At 39.8% G+C, this 18,733-nt stretch overlaps 1 protein-coding gene across 3 annotated transcripts; it reads left to right on the top strand.

Annotated features, from left to right (window-relative positions):
• The first annotated feature begins 1,096 nt into the window (after nt 1-1,096).
• Nucleotides 1,097-14,778, top strand: LOC131411444 (tripartite motif-containing protein 60-like). Of its 3 annotated transcripts, XM_058550305.1 has the most exons (4): nt 1,097-3,012; nt 4,005-4,143; nt 5,275-5,328; nt 11,093-14,778. In XM_058550305.1, the coding sequence occupies exon 4, from the start codon at nt 11,439-11,441 to the stop codon at nt 12,867-12,869; it is 1,431 nt and encodes a 476-aa protein (XP_058406288.1). In that variant the 5' UTR covers nt 1,097-3,012; nt 4,005-4,143; nt 5,275-5,328; nt 11,093-11,438; the 3' UTR covers nt 12,870-14,778. The 3 variants fall into 3 exon arrangements, with proteins under 3 accessions (XP_058406288.1, XP_058406289.1, XP_058406287.1); XM_058550306.1 differs by lacking the exon at nt 5,275-5,328 and having other exon boundaries at nt 4,002-4,143; XM_058550304.1 differs by lacking the exon at nt 5,275-5,328.
• The last annotated feature ends 3,955 nt before the right edge of the window (nt 14,779-18,733 follow it).

The following is an 18,733-nucleotide window of genomic DNA, read 5'->3' on the forward strand; positions in this document are numbered from 1 at the left end:
AATGAAAAAGTTTTAAACTTGCAATTTGGCAAAAAACCAAGGTGTTTTCTGTTAAGACACTCTTCCCTCTGATGAGACTGTGGAATATTATTCTCCATATTGTGATTTTTAGAGTTCTGTTTTTTAGAGAGTCTAAGCCTCTTTTATCATTATTATTTAGGTTTTTGCTTTGTTTAATTAAAGTGCACTTGTTGGAAAGTAAGGCAGGAAAGAAGGAGGAAGGAAAGAATGCGTTCAGCCTCTGAAAAGTGGTTTCCCAATAACGCTATGGGATTAAGTATTATTTTGCCCATTTTTAGAGAGGAAACAGGGACTTAGAAAGTGAGAGTAACCTAAAATCACCCAGCTAGTAAACTGCTACAGTTGGAATACAAATCCAAGTGCCTTCCAAAATGTGCTCTTAAGCACTAGAATATAAGAGGAATTTTAATTTATTTATTAAAGCCACATATTTTATAATGGAATAAAAAAAGTAGTTTCCTGACCTGCAGCTGAAAAATTAAGATTTTCTGGTCCTTAGATTTATGCCCCCTCTTGGAGGCAGATCAGCGTAGTGATCACCACTTCAGCTGACTTAGCCAGAGACCTGTGTATCTCTCTGTATGGATGACTTATACTTAATTCAACAAAGTTGAATTTCTTTCTCTCTTCCTCTTTCAAGGAAACTTGAAAATTATTCTGGTTGCTTTAACTATTTTTTAAGAGAAAAAAGTACCCACATAAATAAAATTCTTCCTTCTTTTGTTTTTCATCATATTTAAGCAGAATATTTCAAACTATTCTAAAACTAATTGTATCACAAGAGCTTGACTTTTTCTCTTCAAAAGTTATTTACAAATGGCAAAAAAATACATAGATTTTAGGTTGTTTTGTTTTTTTAAAAAAAAAGTGATATAAAACAAAACGGGACATTTACACCTGCTCCTTCTAAATGTCACTTCTGCTCTCAGAGGGAAACAGAAACAGGCATTTTTAAAGAAATTTATAGATAATGTATATATGTTATATATATATATATAACACATACACACACATATATATTTGAGGGGTTTTTTATACTTATATTTACCAAGCTAGACACTGTTCTAAGTGATTTAACTCATGAAAACTCATTTACTAGTCACAACTCTAAGAGGTAAGTTCTACTATTATTGCCCCCCTCTTCTTTTTTTACTAGATGAAAAAACAGGCAAAAAAGATAAACTGCCAAAGGTCACACAAAGTAGAAGAGGGCAAAGCTTGGATTTGAACTCCTGGGAGCCTGCTTCCAAAGCCAGGCCTTAACTACCACTCTTTAGCTTCTTCTATACATGCAGAAGCACATAGACATGGGTATGTGCCCATACATATACATATTGTCATGTGCCCTTGCATGCCTTTACATATGTGCATGAAGGGCAGGGGGAGGAAGAAAAACTTGCTAAACAAGATGGAACAACCAGAGACCAAGACTACAAAGCATATCAGAGAGTAGCAGGCATGAAAAATATTCCTTGGCTGAGAAACTAGATCACTGATAAACTTGGAACAGCTTCAGCTCTTATACAGGAGGAGTAAGGGTGAAAGCCAGATTGCATCTGAAGTATTCTTGTTGAGAAGAAAGTGATAATAATTCTGAAAAGCAATGGGTCCAGGGGAAGAATCCAATACATAACAATCAACTCTTTAGGTTAATTAGCATCTAGCAGGTAGGCTGGCCCCATCCTGTTGAGTTGTGCCTTACCCTACAAAGCATGGCCAGCCTTTCAGGATTCGGTGTCATACTGATGGGGTTCCTGTCCTAAGCAATTTTTTACATCATAAACTGTGATAAGGAACGACTCATATTTTGTATGTTATAATGTTTACATCAAAACCACATACTCAGTCCACCGTAAAAGAACAAACAAAAAGAGAGGAAGCTGTCGCCACCAGCAATTCACAAGGTTTAGAAACCACAATTTGAACATCTGTTGAGGATCCTCTAATTCACACCTCTTATTTAACTGCCCACCACGCACCAGTTGTTGGATCTCTTAAATGCACCCAAAGATCTGCTTCCTGGATTGTAGCTAGTCATCCTTGCAAAATTCAAATTTTTATTATATCATGTTAATGGCTTACAATGCTTCACTGGCTTTCCTTTGCACTTGATAAAGACCAAAAGACTCAACTTCGCTTGAAGGTCTTGCAGCAGCGATTCTTGCCTATCTGGTCAGCCTCACAGAGACCACGTTTCATCTTTTCTACTTCCTCCTCCCTATCTCCCCTTGAGGTGCCAGCCAAACCAACCTCTTTCAGGCCCTCCTGTACCAAGATCTCTAGAGCTCAGAGCCTTCTCATTGGCTCTTCTTTCAGCCTTGAAGACTTTTACCCTCGAATTTGTTCAATAACTCAATTTCACCCCTCAAATTTCACCTTAAATGTCACTTCCTCAGAAGACCTCGGTGAGCCTGAGTCGAGGTGGGGCACAATTCTACAGGGTGGGACAGACCCACCCCCTCACCCATAGAGATGCAAACTGCTCCATCGAGGCGACTGTTCCTCTTTTGTTTCAAGGTTTTACTATCTCCTGACGTACAACCCTAGAGTAAGAGAAGCAGCTCCGCCACAAAGCTTTCCATTCATAGTGTCTGAGAGGAGGAGGGTGTGGTGGTGACGCTTTTAAAACTAACCTGCCACCTTACTTCGATCCTCAAGTTACTCACAGGAATAAAACGAGTAAGATCTGAAAAGGTTGCCACTGGAAATTACATGATTAGTTGAAGACAACAATGACCTAATCACTGAGGGAAATGCCCCCAGCTACTCTCAGAATCTCTTCCCGCTCTCCTCCTCCGTCAGGGTTATTGAGCATGCGCAGACCCATTACCTGCCCACTTCCGGGGGACCCACCAATCACGGAGCAGGCTGAGTGTGCGCCTCTAACGTGGAACCCGCCCCCTCAGGTGTGGAGTCTCCTGTGCTTTGCTGAACCAGGCTCTGAGGTATCTGCAGTCTCAGGTCTGAGAGGAGCCGAGCCGTGTGTTCCAGGTAAACTGGGAGGGTTCCAGAACTGGGCCAAGCGGGGCTGTCCTGAGCAAAGGGTTGCTGAGCTGGACGCTGTGCGCCAGACCTCCGGGTTGCAGCTTGAACACGAGTGGATCTCCTCATCCTCAGTCTCTCTTTGGCAAAGATCTTGTGAAAACTACAGCTTCCTGGCCAGACCTGTGGATGCAGAATGGGGGTAGGGGGCCTGCGTTAATTAAATTTTTAAGAAGATTTTGATCTGAACGACGATTTGGGAATTGCTACATTCATTATCCCCGAAGAATTACTGTGTTTGGTAGGGAAAGGAGGGGATGGAGCGGGGAAGGTGAGAGATTAAGGGAGTGGAGTGGTAGCCACCATTTGAGAACCCACTGAGCTACATAGCCTATACCTTCTGGCCGATTTAAGCATCCTCGTAAAGATTTTACAGTGAAGAGTTATCATTTCGACTTGACAGGTGAGCCGGTTTAGGCTCAGGTGTGTTAAGGATCATCAATTATGACGGGTTGAGACTGAAAGCTAGGAATCTACCTCAGGTTCTACTTAGTCATTAAATACTTTTTGAGCACCCACTATATGCCCAAGACAAGAATAAACTAGAGACACATAACCACGGAGAAGTTTACAGTCTAGCGGGGGAGTTGAACACATGAGCTAAGGAATTGCAAAAATCATTGTAAAATCAAATCACAACTATGATTTGATGGGGAGTTAGGTGAACAGGCTAGGACGGGATCTTGCTGGTCTTTTAAACTTTGTTTTCCGTATTTTTATTTATTTATTTATTTTTGCTGAGGAAGACTGGCCCTGGGCTAACATCCGTGCCCATCTTCCTCTCCTTTATATGGGACGCCGCCGCAGCATGGCTTGACAAGCGGTGCATTGGTGCGCGCCCAGGATGCCAATATGCAAACCCCGGGCTGCGGCAGCAGAGCGCTCGCACGTAACCATTGCACCACAGGGCGGGCCCCTAAACTTTGTTTTCCTTAAAGCAGTGCTTCACAAGGTATCGTCTTGAAGCTGGCAGTCACCTGGGAACTTCTTAGAAATACAGCTGAACTGAATCAGAAATACACCACCAACTGAATCGGAAACCCGGGCTGTGACCCAGCCATCTTTTATCAAGACCTACAGGTAATTATGCAAGCTAAGGTTTGAAAACTCCTTTCTTTAATAAAGAACCAGTGGACTGTTTTAAGTTGGAAGAGAAAAGGATTATATTTGTATTTGAAAAGATCAATTTAGCTACAGAGTTAGGGAATTGATTGGAGGCACCGTTGTGTGTTGGAGGAGAAAGAGGGCTTATAGTGTAATCTAAAGGAGAGACTTGGGTAGTTTGAACTAGGGTGGTAGGCAATGCCTAGGAAGCTGGTTCTGTTCACTCCATGGTCTTACTGGCTTGATTCTGAAAAGCAGGGAAAACTGATTTGTGTTGTGTGCTTGGGAGAGGGGGGGCACAATGATACCTAGTGAGTGCCTATTATCTTCCTAGCACTGTACTAGAGTCCTTTTTTTGTACAGACTTTCTTAAAAGTATATTGTTTTCTTCTCATTTAGTTTACATTGCCCTGCCATTTACTAGCTGTGTAACATTGGGCAAAGTTCTTAAAACTTCCTTCAGCCTCAGTTTTCTAATCTCTGGCCACTATGCAACCTCACCCCCAATCGCATGCACTCCCCATCTTTCTTAGCCTAGAAACTATTAAGCAAGGACTGGAACTCACTGAAGCTTTAGTCAGTAGCTATCATGACACACAGTGTGGTCAGGTAGGGAGAGTGGCTTGGAAAAGACTATATGCTTTATTTTATGTACTTCTGTGTTGTTGGAATTTACTACAAGTTGAATGTATTTTAACATAAAATTAAAGGTGTATTGGAAAATTCTGAAACTTCTCTCCTGTACCTCCAAAATTAGTGTAGGAAAATTTCCTGCATTATACCATTACAGTGAGCCTCGTGGAAGTTAATGCCTTTACTGGTCATTGAGGATTTAGCCACTATACAAGACATACCAGCTTTTAGGTTAAATATCAGTGCTTTTATATGTAAGTAAAGATACACATATATGGAATATATAATAAAGTGTAACATGTATAAAATAAGTATGTAGATTTGGCTATATTTCTAAGAGCTTTTGAGATTTTACAAGATAGTCCTACAATACTTTCTATTGTACATGTGTTGAATGCCAGACACTGTGACATGTACCTTATGTTATTTCTCATTTAATGATTACATTGTGAGATAGTATTATTTCTCTATTAGTGAAAAGAAAACTGAAGCTCAGAGAAATTAATTTGGCCAAGGACATATAACTCGGTAAGTGGCAGAGTTGGATGAAAACCTAGTTCTGTCAGGGATTGTTACCTCTCAATTTGTGCTATATCTGTTTTCACTGTTATAGTGCTGGAATCAGTAAAAGCCTGTTTTTTTCCTTAAAAAATTTTGCAATATGTTAGCAAATATGAATAAATGTGAACATATCAAATATGAAAAATATAAGATGCTTCGAAGTAGATATAGAGGGATGCATAGAATCTTGTGGTAGTATGAAGAAAGGGCAGTACAGCTTAGTGATGTATCATGCCCGTGGTTATGCCAAGTAATGTAATGTTGTATAGGTGTATTCAAATTATTGTAGACTCAGCTTTTACAGCTCTAATTGAGGATAATATCTTCCTACTTAAAGAGTTGTTCTGAGAGTTTAATTGAATCAATGACTGTATGAAAGATCCTTAGCTTAGTGCATGACACATAATAAACCATCCTCGAGAACATTTCTCTTGGGCTGAGTCTCCCAAAGGAACAAAATTTAGTCCTAAGAAAGAAGTGAGGAAAGGGTAATCTAAGCAGTGAGGGGTTTGTGTAGAGGAAGGAGAGCATGACATCTCTGTTGAAAAAAAAATTAAAGGACAAGTGCTTTAGGGGACCGTAGCCAGATGAAGATGAAGATGATGAGATATGAAGGAAGGGCTCTGAATGGTACGCTAAGAGTGGAGCCCTTTGTCCTGACTTATGGTAGGTTATTGATCGGTTTAAATGAGAGGAAAGATTTAATCAGTTTAACAAGTGAAGGCTTGAGGGGCCGGCCAGGTGGCTCAGCGGTTAAGTGTGCACACTCTGCTTCAGTGGCCCGGGGTTCACAGGTTTGGATCCCGGGCACACACCAACACACTGCTTGTCAAACCATGCTATGGCAGTGTCCTGTATAAAGTAGAGGAAGATGGGCACGGATGTTAGCCCAGGGCTAGTCTTCCTCAGTGAAAAAGAGGAAGATTGGCATCGAATGTTAGCTCAGGGCTAGTCTTCCTCACCAAAAAAAAAAAAGTGAAGGTTTGAGGGATAAGTTAAATTATATCAAGAAGCAATAGGCAAATGTAAAACTTGGGATAGTCTACAGCACAAAGGTGGAGGCAGGAGACATTGTTCTAGATTGAAAGGTATTTAAGAGAACTAATAAACAAATGCAGTGTGGGCCATACAGGCATTCGTCATTTTATTACGCTTCGCAGATACTATGTTTTTACAAATTGACGGTTTGTGGCACCCCTGCGTAAGAAAGTCTGTCAGCACCATTTTTGTAACAGCATTTGCTCACTTCATGTCTCTGTATCATATTTTGATAATTCTGGCAATATTTCAAACTTTTTTATTATTGTATTTGTTATGGGGATCTGTGATCGCTGATCTTTGTTACTATTGTAATTGTTTTGGGGCACCATGAACTGCGCCCATATAAGATGGCGAACTTAATCGATAAATGTGTGTGTTCTGACTGCTCCACCAACTGGCCATTCCCCTGTCTCTCTCCCTCTCCTCGGGCCTCCCTATGCCCTGAGACACAACAGTATTGAAATTAGGCCAATTAATAACCCTACAGTGGTCTCTAAGTGTTCGAGTGAAAGGAAGAGTCACACATCTCTCACTTTAAATCAAAAGCTAGAAATGATTAAGCTTGGTGAGGGAGGCTTGTCGAAAGGCAAGATAGGCCAAAAGCTAGGCCTCTTGTGCCAAACAGCCAAGTTGTGAATGCAAAGGAAAAATTCTTGAAGGAAATTAAAAGTGCTACTCAGTGAACACACAAATGATGAGAAAGACAAACAGCTTTATTGCTGATATGGAGAAAGTTTTAGTGGTCTGGATAGAAAAGCAAACCAGCTACAACATTCACTTGAGCCAAAGCTTAATCCAGAGCAAGGCCCTAATTCCTTTGAATGCTTTGGAGGCTGAGAGACAGTGAGGAAGGTGCAGAAGAAAAATTTGGAGGTAGCAGAGGTTGGTTCATGAGGTTCAAGGAAAGAAGCCATCTCCATGACATAAAAATGCAAGTTAAAGCAACAAGTGTTGGTGTAGAAGCTGCAGCAAGTTATCTAGAAGGTCTAGCTAAGATAATTAATGAAGATGGGTAAACTAAACAACAGATTTTCTTTTCTTTTTTCTTTTTTGAGGAAGATTGGCCCTGAGCTAACATCTATTGCCAATCTTCCTCCTTTTTTTTTTTTTATCTTTTTAGTCACCAAAGCCCCAGTAGACAGTTATTATGTCATAGTTGTACATCCTTCTTGTTGCTCTATGTGGGATGCTGCCTCAGCATGGCTTGATGAGCTGTGTGTAGGTCCATGCCCAGGATCCGAACTGGCGAACCCCAGGCTGCTGAAGTGGAGCGTATGAATTTAACCACTATGCCACTGGGCCGGCCCCTAACAACAGATTTTCAATGTAGATGCAACAGCCTTCTATTGGAAGAAAATGCCATCTAGAACTTTCATAGCTAGAGAGGAGAAGTCAATGCCTGGCTTCAGAGGACAGGCTGACTCTTGTCAGGGGCTAATGCAGCTAGTGACTTGAAGTTGAAGCCAATGCTCATTTACCATTCCCAAAATCCTAGAGCCCTTAAGAATTGTGCTAAATCTAACCTGTGCTTTAGAAATGGAATAACAAAGCCTGGTTGATAGCACATCTGTTTGCAATATGGTTTACTGAATACTTTAAGCCCACTGTTGAGACCTACTGCTCAGAAGAAAAGATTCTTTTCAAGATATTACTGCTCATTGACAATGCGCTTGGTCACCCAAGAGCTCTGATAGAGATGTACAATGAAATGAATGTTGTTTTCATGCCTGCTAACATGACATTCATTCTGTAGCCCTTGAATCAAGGACTAATTTCAACTTGCAGGTCTTATTTAAGAAATACATATCATAAGGCTATAGCTGCCATAGATAGTGAGTCCTCTGATGAATTTGGGCAAAGTAAATTCAAAACCTTCTGGAAAGGAGTCACCATTCTAGAAGCCATTAAGAACATTGGTGTTTAACAGGAAGAGGTCAAAATTTCAACATTAATAGGAGTTTGGAAGAAGTTGATTCCAACCCTCATGGATGACTTTGAGGGGATCCAGACTTCAGTGGATGAAGGTACTGCCAGTGTGAAAATAGCAAGAGAACTAGAATTAGAAGTAGATCCTGAAGATATCACTGAATTGCTGTAATCTCATAAAACTTGAACAGATGAGGAGTTCTTTCTTATGGACAAGCAAAGAAAGTGGTTTCTTGAGATGGAATCTACTCCTGGTGAAGATTGTTAAAATGACAACAAAGGATTTAGAATACTGTATAAACTTAGTTGATAAAGCAGCGGCAGGGTTTGAGAGGATTGACTCCAATTTTTACAGAAGTTCTACCGTGGGTAAAATGCTATCAAAAAGCATTGCATGCTACAGAGAAATTGTTCATGAAAGGAAGAGTCAGTTGATGCGGCAAACTTCACTGTTTTATTTTAACAAATTGCCACAGGCACCCCAACCTTCAGTAGTCACCACACTGATAGTCAGCAGCCATAAACATCAAGGCAAGACCCTCCACCAGGAAAAAGATTGACTCACTGAAGGCTCAGGTGATGTTTAGCATTTTTTAGCAATAAAATAATTTTTTTTTTTTGGTGAGGAAGACCAGCCCTGAGCTAACATCTGATGCCAATCCTCCTCTTTTTGCTGAGGAAGATTGGCCCTGGGCTAACATCTATGCCCATCTTCCTCTATATGGGACGCCGCCACAGCATGGCTCAACAAGCAGTGCGTCAGTGTGCACCTGGGATCCAAACCTGCGAACCCCAGGCCGCTGAAGTGGAGTGCGCGCACTTAACCACTGTGCCACCCGGCCGGCCCTAACCATAAAATAGTTTTTAATTAGGTACATTGTTTTTTCAGACATAATGCTGTTGCACACTTAATAGACTACAGTATAGTGTAATTAACATAACTTTTATGTGTGCTGGGAAACCAAAACATTCATATGAATCACTTTATTGCAACATTCGCTTTATTGCAGTGGTCTGCAACAGACCACTGCAATATCTCCAAGGTGTACCTCGTTTTATTGCACTTCACCGATACTGCATTTTTTACAAGAGCAAACAGATTTTGACTCACTGAAGGTTCAGGTGATGGTTAGCATTTTTTAGCAATAAAGTATTTTTTTAATTAAGGTATGTACATTTTTTTAATACATAATGCTATTGGCACACTTAATAGACTACAGTATAGTGTAAACATTACTTGTATATGCACTGGGAAACCAAAAAATTGGTGTGAATTGCTTTGTTGTGATACTCGCTTTATAGCAGTGGTCTGGAACTGAACAGTATCTCTGAGGTATGCCTGTACTGCATTTTTCCTATTCTGCTGGTAGGAAGAGAAAGTCGGGGTAGCAAAAGAACTAGGTCTAGGTCACCAAGACAAAGCCAATTTCATATGTCAAAACCATGCTTATATTAGTATTTTCCCTGTCTTTGGGTTATGAGGAAGGAGAGTGGAAGAGGAAAAGATGAGAAAGTGTCTGTTCATGTGGGGAGAAGGGAAAGAATACTGTATTGAGGATTAGGTGGCTTGCAAGCTTGGAGGAATTTGATTTTCTTAAAATTGGATGTAGGTGGGCATCTTGAAAACAAGCCAGGAAATTTTCCCCCTAACTTTTTATTTTGAAATTTTCAGGGGCTGGCCTGGTGGTGCAAGCGGTTAAGTGCGCGTGCTCCGCTGCGGCGGCCTGGGGTTCGCTGCTTCGGATCCTGGGCATGCACTGACGCACCGCTTGTTAAGCCATGCTGTGGCGGCATCCCGTATAAAGTAGAGGAAGATGGGCATGGATGTTAGCCCAGGGCCAGTTTTCCTCAGCAAAAAAGAGGAGGATTGGCATTGGATGTTAGCTCAGGGCTGGTCCTCCTCACAAAAAAAAAAATAAATAAATAAATAAATAAAATAAAAAATAAAATTTTCAAATGTACAGAAAAATTGAAAGTATGTGCAATGAACATAGATATACCTTTTGCCTATATTCACGAGTTGTTATACTTTTGCTATATCCTTTTTCTCTGTTTATATATACATTTTTAAATTATTGAACCTTCTGAATGTAAGTTGCAACCATCAAGATGGTTCCTTCGCATACTTCAGTATACGAAGTATACTCCTAAGAACAACGACATTTTACTTTTTACTTATAAGTACTTTTTACTTTACTTTACTTATAAACACAATTTAATACTGATACATTATACAATCCATACTAAAATTCTCACATTTGCCCCCAAAAAGGTTCTTTTACTTGTTTATCTTTTAATTTTAAGATCCCAGATTGAGTCTGGGATTACATATTGCATTTGTTTGTCATATTTCTTTAGTCTTAAATCTAGAACTTTTTTTTTTTTTGGTTTTTCATGACATTTACATTTTCGAAGAATGCATTCCAGTTATCTTGTAGATTGCACAGAGTCTAAGTTAGATTCATCGTTTTCTCATGATTAGATTGAGATGAAATATTTTTGGAAGAATATTTTATAGGCAATGTTGTGTGCTTACCATTGCATCATATCAGGAAGTACATAAAGTCAGTTTGTCCCATATTTTTGTTGTTGTTTTGATTAATAAGAAATGTGTGGGGTGAATCTCTACAATTATGAATTCTTGTTTTTCCAAGAATGTCCACCCAATGATTTTAGCATTCATTGATGATTCTTGTGTGAATGTTTCAATACACTGGTGATTGTGGAATTATATTTTTAACTTAATATCTTTTCTCACCCATAGGAAGGATTCCTTGTCTTGGACCTAAGGCTACATTTTTGAACAAGAAAGCCACTAAGCTTGACTTCACATCGAGAGGAAAGAGCAGCAGCCCAGCTCACGTGTTCTCATATGCAATAGACTGCAGCCTGTGATGTGTTTTTGGCAATAGACTCTGGAGCTAAGGGACAGAGGGATAAACAAGTTAGTAGAGGCTGCCATCAATATACCAAGCCAGTGAAACAAAGCTGTTCAGTTTGCGAGGTCTGGGGGAGGATATCCACTGCTTATTGAGTCTTGAGCACTAGAGAGCCAGGACACATTATCTAAAGGACCCATTATCTTACCCATCACCTTTGTTCACGGCTCAATGGAGTTTGTGACAGCCCTGGCAGACCTCCAAGCAGGGGCTAGCTGTCCCATCTGTCTGGACTACTTGAAAGACCCAGTGACCATCAGCTGTGGGCATAACTTCTGTCTCTCCTGCATCAATATGTTCTGGAAGGATCTAAATGATACTTTCCCTTGCCCTTTTTGCCGATTTTGCTGTCCAGAAAGGAAATTCACGAGCAATCTCCAACTGGGCAATTTGACTGAAATTGCTAAGTTACTCCAGATAAGAAGAAGCAAGAGGAAGAGGCAGGAAGAGAAGCTTGTATGTGAAAAGCACAATCAGGTTTTGACCTTTTTCTGTCAGAAAGATCTAGAGGTTTTATGTCCACGATGCAGTTTCTCCACTGATCACCGGAATCACTATGTTTGGCCCATAGAGAAGGCTGCCCCCTATCATAAGAAAAGATTGGAGTGTTGCATTGAGCCCTGGAAGGAGAGAGTGGAGCAGGTTGAAAAAGTGATAACTATGCAAACCAGAAAATCATTGGAACTAAAGAAGAAGGTAGAATATAGGAGAGAAGAAATAAAGTCTGAATTTGAGCAACTTACGTTGTTTCTTCAAAATGAGCGAGAGACTGTTCTTCAGCAATTACAAGATGAAGAAGTGGATATTTTAAAAAAACTAAATGAAAACCTAACAAAATTTTCAGATCATGTTTCTACATTAAAATGTCTATTAAAGGAGATAGAGAGCAAATATGTGAAATCAGAACTGGGATTACTGACAGATGTTAAACGTATGTACCATAGATATAAAACCTTAAAGTCCCCTGAACCTTTTTCATTCCAATTAAAGGAGTATGGTTATTGTCTTCCTCCACAATATTCTGGCCTAAACAAAATTATCAAGCAATTTCAAGTGGATGTAATTCTTGATCCTGAAACAGCACATCGTAAACTTATTGTCTCAGAAGATAGAAAAACTGTGCAATATGGAAATACAATGCAAAACTTACCTCATAACCCAAGGAGATTTTATCTCTGCCCAGCTGTTCTGGGTTCTGAGGGATTTAATTCTGGCAGGCAGTATTGGGAGGTAGAAGTGAAAGACAAGCCTGAATGGATCATGGGTGTCTGTAAAGACTCTCTTCCCAGGAGGAGGAGGAGGAGGAGTCTGAATCAACCGATGTTAGTACAGGATGGATTATGGGGTATTGGGCGATGTAGTCAGAGTAATTATGTTGCATTGGGTCCTAAAAAAATTAATCTTCTGCCAAAAGTAATACCTAGTAAGATCGGCATTTTTTTAGACTGTGAGTTGGGTGAAGTTTCCTTTTACAATTTGAATGATAGATCTCTTCTCTATATTTTTAATGATTATTTTACAGGAGCACTTTGGCCTTATTTCTATACTGGAACTGATTCAAAACCTCTTAAAATCTGTACAATAACAGATTCTGAATGCTGAGCTATTGTAAGACTCTTAATTGTTTCTTTTTCTTTTCAGTTAGTGGACAAAACTAAGCCAGTGAATCTAGTCTCAACAATGTCTGTTTTTAGTTTTCCCTTTAAACAATCAGAATGGTTTTTATCTCAGTTTCAGCAGCTCCTGAAGAATGTGGTTATAATGCCTACTTACAGATAAATTATGGGATCCAATTGGAAAGTGCTTTAGAGATTCCAAGATTTTAAAAATATGCTTAAAAAAGAATAAGCCTTTATTAAAGGCATTCATGACCACTCCAGGACCACCTGCTCTGTAAAGGTAGCCACTTTCAGCTTTCATCTGTTTACCTCAATGTTTCTCAGTAACATGTTTTGTTGTTTTTACTCTGTGTGTGTCTTTATCAGTCTTGACTTAGTACTCTGGAAAATGAGGTAGTGTCCCCACCACATACAGACACCATATACTTATGTATATACACACAATCAATAGATAATCTTCCCTCTGTTCCCAGTTGGCCAACATACCCTCCAGCTCTGTTGAGCTGCCATCCTTCACCTCATGTTGGGAACTGACCTGTCTTCTGGGAATCCTGGTTGATTTAGTTGTGTGTTTTTCTCCTTAGGCTTACTCTGTTCGGGGAATCACGTCTTTCAGTAGATCACAGATATGTAAAATTTAGAAGAACTTACATCAACAAAAAAGACTGCTGAATCTTTAGATCAGTTTGGGGAGAATTGACATTTTGCCGATATTGAGGCATCTAATCCATGAGCTCATTTATTTGGGTCTTTGACTTCCCTCCAATATTTTGTAGTTTTCAATAGACATGTCTTTAACATCTTCTGTCAGATTTATCCCTAAGTAGAGTCCATTGGATTTTCTGCAGAAATGATCGTGTCATCTGCAAATAAAGACATTTTTACTTCTTTTACAATCTAGGTCCTTTTTCTTGTCTGATTGCCTTGACTAGGACCTCCAGCACAATATTGGTTCTTAACGTGTTTTATGACTGGTTTTACCCCTCATTTTACTGCTCACATTTCCTCACTTAATTTCTCTACTTTTTTCTCTTATTACCTTTATTACCTAACTTTGATAGCTCTCAGTCTTCACATAAAATAATTTTTGTTTAATACTGTCAATTTAATATTATCTAACCATTTCCCCACTGATGGATGTTTATTTAGGTTATATCTAACTTTTGCAAATAATGTACAGTGAATGCATATTTATACTTTTAATAAAATATTTAAAGTGTAGAGCACAGTGAAAAAGAAAACACCCATGTATCCATGACCCAAATTAATAGAACATTAACTTCACCTTTGAAGTTCCCTTTGTGCTCTTCAACCCCAGCCTCTTCACTTCCTGGTCCTAGCTAGTTCCCACCACTAATCTTAGTTTGGTATTCCATTGTTTTCCTAACCTTTTGCCATGTATATTTGTATCCCTAAACAATATGTTGTTCAGTTCCACATGTTGTTTAATTTTACATAAAGTTGATACTGAATTATTCTGTGTCTTGTATTTTTTTCCTTCAACATTATGTTCATGAGATTCATCATGCTTTTGCTTAAGGCTGTACTTTGTTTTTATTCTACTTCTGATGGGTACTCAATCTGAGACTTTCACAAACAGCTGCTATGAAAGTTATACATCTGGTTTCTTTAGAGAGGGAGTTGCTGGACCTTCACCTTTATTGGATAATTTCAAATTATTTTCCAAAGTCTGTGCCAATTTACACTTCCATCCACGGTGTACAAATTTCTTATTGCTCTGCATCAACGGTACTTTATTTTTTAAATTTTTTACTAATTTGCAAGATGTTAAATGTTATCTCTGGTTTTAATTGTATCCGTGATTTCTAATAGAATATATTTTCATAGGTTTAATAAGCATTTCTGTTTCTCTTCTGTAAAATACCTGTTCTTATTTTTTTTCCTTGTTTTTATTTTAGTCTGTTTGTCTCATGGGTTTATAAGAGCTCTTTATATTTTCTGGATTCTAGTCCTATAGCAGTTATGTTCACTACAGATATCTTCTCCAAGTTTATCTCACTATCTTACTGTGGTGTCTTGAGCAGAAGTTCTTAAATTTGGTATAGTTGATTTTATCAGTCATTTGAGGTTTGGATTCTTGTTTAAGAAATCCTCCCCTACACCAAAGCCATTAAAATATTCTATATGTGTTTCTAAACGTTTTTGTCATTTACTTGGAGTTGATTCTGTGTTTGGGAATAGGATGGGGCCTGCCTATGTATTTAATTATATACAATGTATAAATAACTGATGGTTACAACACTATGTATTGAGAAGTCCATCATTTCTCCAACTGATTTGCAATGCCACCTGGATCTGATATCTAATCTGTTCTACTTGTCTATTGGTCTATCCTCAGGCCAAAACTGCACTCAAATATTATAGCTCTCATTCTTGATACCTGGTGACAATTTTCATCATCTCTTCTTCAGATGAGATGACAACTCTTGGCCTATTCCATGTAACTTTTATAATTTTACTTATTTATTTTTTCCCCCAAAGCCCCAGTAGATAGTTGTATGTCATAGCTACACATCCTTCTAGTTGCTGTATGTGGGACACGGCCTCAGCATGGCTAGAGAAGCAGTGTGTTGGTGCGCACCCAGGATCCGAACCCAGGCCGCCAGCAGCAGAGTGCGCACACTTAACTGCTAAGCCACGGGGCCGGCCCCCATGTAACTTTTAGAATCAGCTTGCCAAACTAAACATCATAACCATAGAGATTTTATTTGAAATTGCATTGAAGTTATAAATCAAATTGGAGAAAATTGACACCTTTATTGAGTTGCCCAATCTACGAATATAGTATGCCTTTACATCTATTTAAGTCTCCTTTAATAACATACGACACCCACCAGTGGTCTACCTTAGGTACAGCTAAACATTCTAACTCACATGACTTTCATCGGGCACACTTGACATCAAGATTACTCAGAAGGATGTTGGACAGTAAGCTGTCTGCCAGCAGATAGCTTCAGGCATTTCCATGGGAATTTTTTTTTTTTTAAAGATTTTACTTATTTTTTCCCCCCAGTAGATAGTTGTATGTCATAGCTGCACATCCTTCTAGTTGCTGTATGTGGGACTCGGCCTCAGCATGGCCGTAGACGCGGTGCCTCGGTGCGCGCCCAGGATCCGAACCCGGGCCACCAGCAGCGGAGCGCGTGCACTTAACCACCAAGCCACGGGGCCGGCCCCGCCATGGGAATTCTTACGTCCACATAGCTGTCCAGGAGCACTTCTATTGGGCTCCCTATGAGATGGCTCAGGTAGGTAAATGAGACATTGAGCAGGTGAAGGACCTGCGCTGACTTAAAACTTCATGTCCCAGGAGGCCACTAGATCTTGTAACTTCCCTGACAAGTAAGTGGGCTCCCTGGACTAGAAGGTCCCTTCTGAAATTATACAGAAGAGTTGATAAGTGGCCTCTGGGGAAAGCACATATACTAGATACAGCAAAAACAGTTTTCTATCTGTTTGAACTTCATAGGTTTTAGAACCAGTTTCCTCACCTTTAAAATGGAAAAATAATCTACCTCAGAGGGTTGCTTAAAGACTAGATGCTCCCAATTGCCACCCTCAATATACCAAGAAGTATTATTCAGGCCTGGTCTCCCCTTGGTCATTTCATTTAAACTCAATGCAGTTAAGCATTTTGTGCTTTAAGAGTAGCTTGTTTGATTTCCTCTGGGGAGGGGAATTTGACTCAGTTTTTTAAAATCTAGTTTTAATGTTTCAATTATTATTCATTGTTTACAAGATTTATTATAATTACCAACCACTGATTTACAACCACTATTGTCATCTCAGAGGCAACCACTTTCAAGTCTTGCTTTTCTTTGGTTATTTACTTTTTGTGTGTGTGTGTGAGGAAGATGAGCCCTGAGCTAACATCCATGCCAATCCTCCTCTTTTTGCTGAGGAAGACTGGCCCTGAGCTAACATCAGTGCCCATCTTCCTCCACTTTATATGGGACAATGCCACAGCATGGCCTGACAAGCAGTGCATCAGTGCGCTCCCAGGATCCGAACCCCTGGCCTCTAGCAGTGGAGCACGTGTGCTGAACCGCTACGCCATGGGGCTGGCCCCGGGTATTTACTTTTTATGGTCACTAAATAACAAGCTAATAGAGATACTTTTGGATTTTTCAGTTTGAGGTATTATCATTTGATGTCCTACTTTGGAAGATGAGAATTTAGAGCAGTTTTCACTCTGTGGCCCTCTCCTAATAGAATTCTTCATTTTTGTATAGAACATTTTCTTTTTAATTTTTTTTAACTTTATTTATTTTTTCCCCCAAAGCCCCAGTAGATAGTTGTATGTCATAGCTGCACATCCTTCTAGTTGCTGCATGTGGGACGCGGCCTCAGCATGGCCGGAGAAGCAGTGCATCAGTACGCACCTGGGATCCGAACCTGGGCCGCCAGCAGTGGAGCACGCACACTTAACCGCTAAGCCACAGAGCCGGCCCCAAACATTTTCTGATGTTTACAGTATTTTGGCTATGTCAATGCCATTCACTTCTGAGCCATGTATAATGAAATGATTGCTTTTTCTCCCCCCAACTTTGTTTTCCTGTAGTTAATAATTGTCTTATATTTCTCATTTGCTTTGTTTTCTGTGTCCTTATCCTTAATTCATCCCCAAACTGTCCCTGCAGTTGTCTAAATCTCTCAATTTAAACACATTTAGCTTTCTACCTCTTGGATTTTACAGACTACTCTCAAGGAAACTTCTGACCTACTCTAATGCGGGCGGGTTGTTTACTAAGCCAGCTGCTCAGATATCATCTTGGGAATGCCCTTGGCATCTCTTAAGTCATTTTTTCTCTTTCCATGTTTTTCCATTTGGAGGTTGGTCTCTTGTTTTGTTGGAGAATGTCCTTCAGTAGCTTCCTAATAATGGTACATGGGAAGTAAATATTTTGAGACCTTCCTGAGACCTTTAGTCTATCCTGATACTTAACTAAAAGTTTCTTAGGGTATAAAATTCTAGTTTTGAAATAATTTACCCTTATATATTTTTAGCATTTTTTATTATGAAATGTATTGTTATGAAATGTGTTTTAAAATATATCAGCATAGACAATATGCTATAAGCATGACTTTTAATCAATGCTGTATACAGAGTTGGTCATTTGCCCTAATCAAGAATTCACATCCAGCTGGATTCTTTTTTTTTTTTTCGGTGAGGAGGTCAGCCCTGTGCTAACATCTGCCAATCCTCCTCTTTATTTGCTGAGGAAGACTGGCCCTCGGCTAACATCCATGCCCATCTTCCTCCACTTTATATGGGACGCCGCCACAGCATGGCTTGCCAAGCAGTGCATCAGTGCGCGCCGGGATCCAAAGCGGCGAACCCCAGGCCGCCACAGCGGAGCACGCGCACTTAACCGCTTATGCCACCAGGCCGGCCCCCCAGCTGGATTCTAATGGGGAAACTTAAGGTCCAGGTGCTATAATATTTGCTTCAGTTATCTTAATCTCCCATTAATTCTGAGGCTCTAATTAAAATAATGGATATAATGGACATAAAAAATGGGATGGCATTGGTGAAATTAGTGGTATTGGGCATACATGGATTGACTGAAATGTTTGAGTCATTAGACACTCTTACATGTATAGGACAATAAAGTCTAGGGAACTCTGTAGCCTGTACCTTATCAAACATGATCCTAGAACTCCAAAGATGTCTGCGTCCAGCCATGGGTTTTGAGGACACTGGTGGCCTCATGATGACTGTAGTGTTAGATGAATCTTGCCTTTATGGAATTGTGTTTGCTTCAACTGAAACTTTTGTGCGAGATCAGAGCACCTAAAAGGACAGAATGTTGGGAACATTGAGCT

This window comes from Diceros bicornis, chromosome 11 (assembly GCF_020826845.1).
Source record: "Diceros bicornis minor isolate mBicDic1 chromosome 11, mDicBic1.mat.cur, whole genome shotgun sequence".
Lineage (NCBI taxonomy): Eukaryota > Metazoa > Chordata > Mammalia > Perissodactyla > Rhinocerotidae > Diceros > Diceros bicornis.

Bases quoted from the DNA above. Each gene is read 5' to 3' on its own strand.
- LOC131411444 (XM_058550306.1), top strand. From the start codon at position 11,439: ATGGAGTTTGTGACAGCCCTGGCAGACCTCCAAGCAGGGGCTAGCTGT.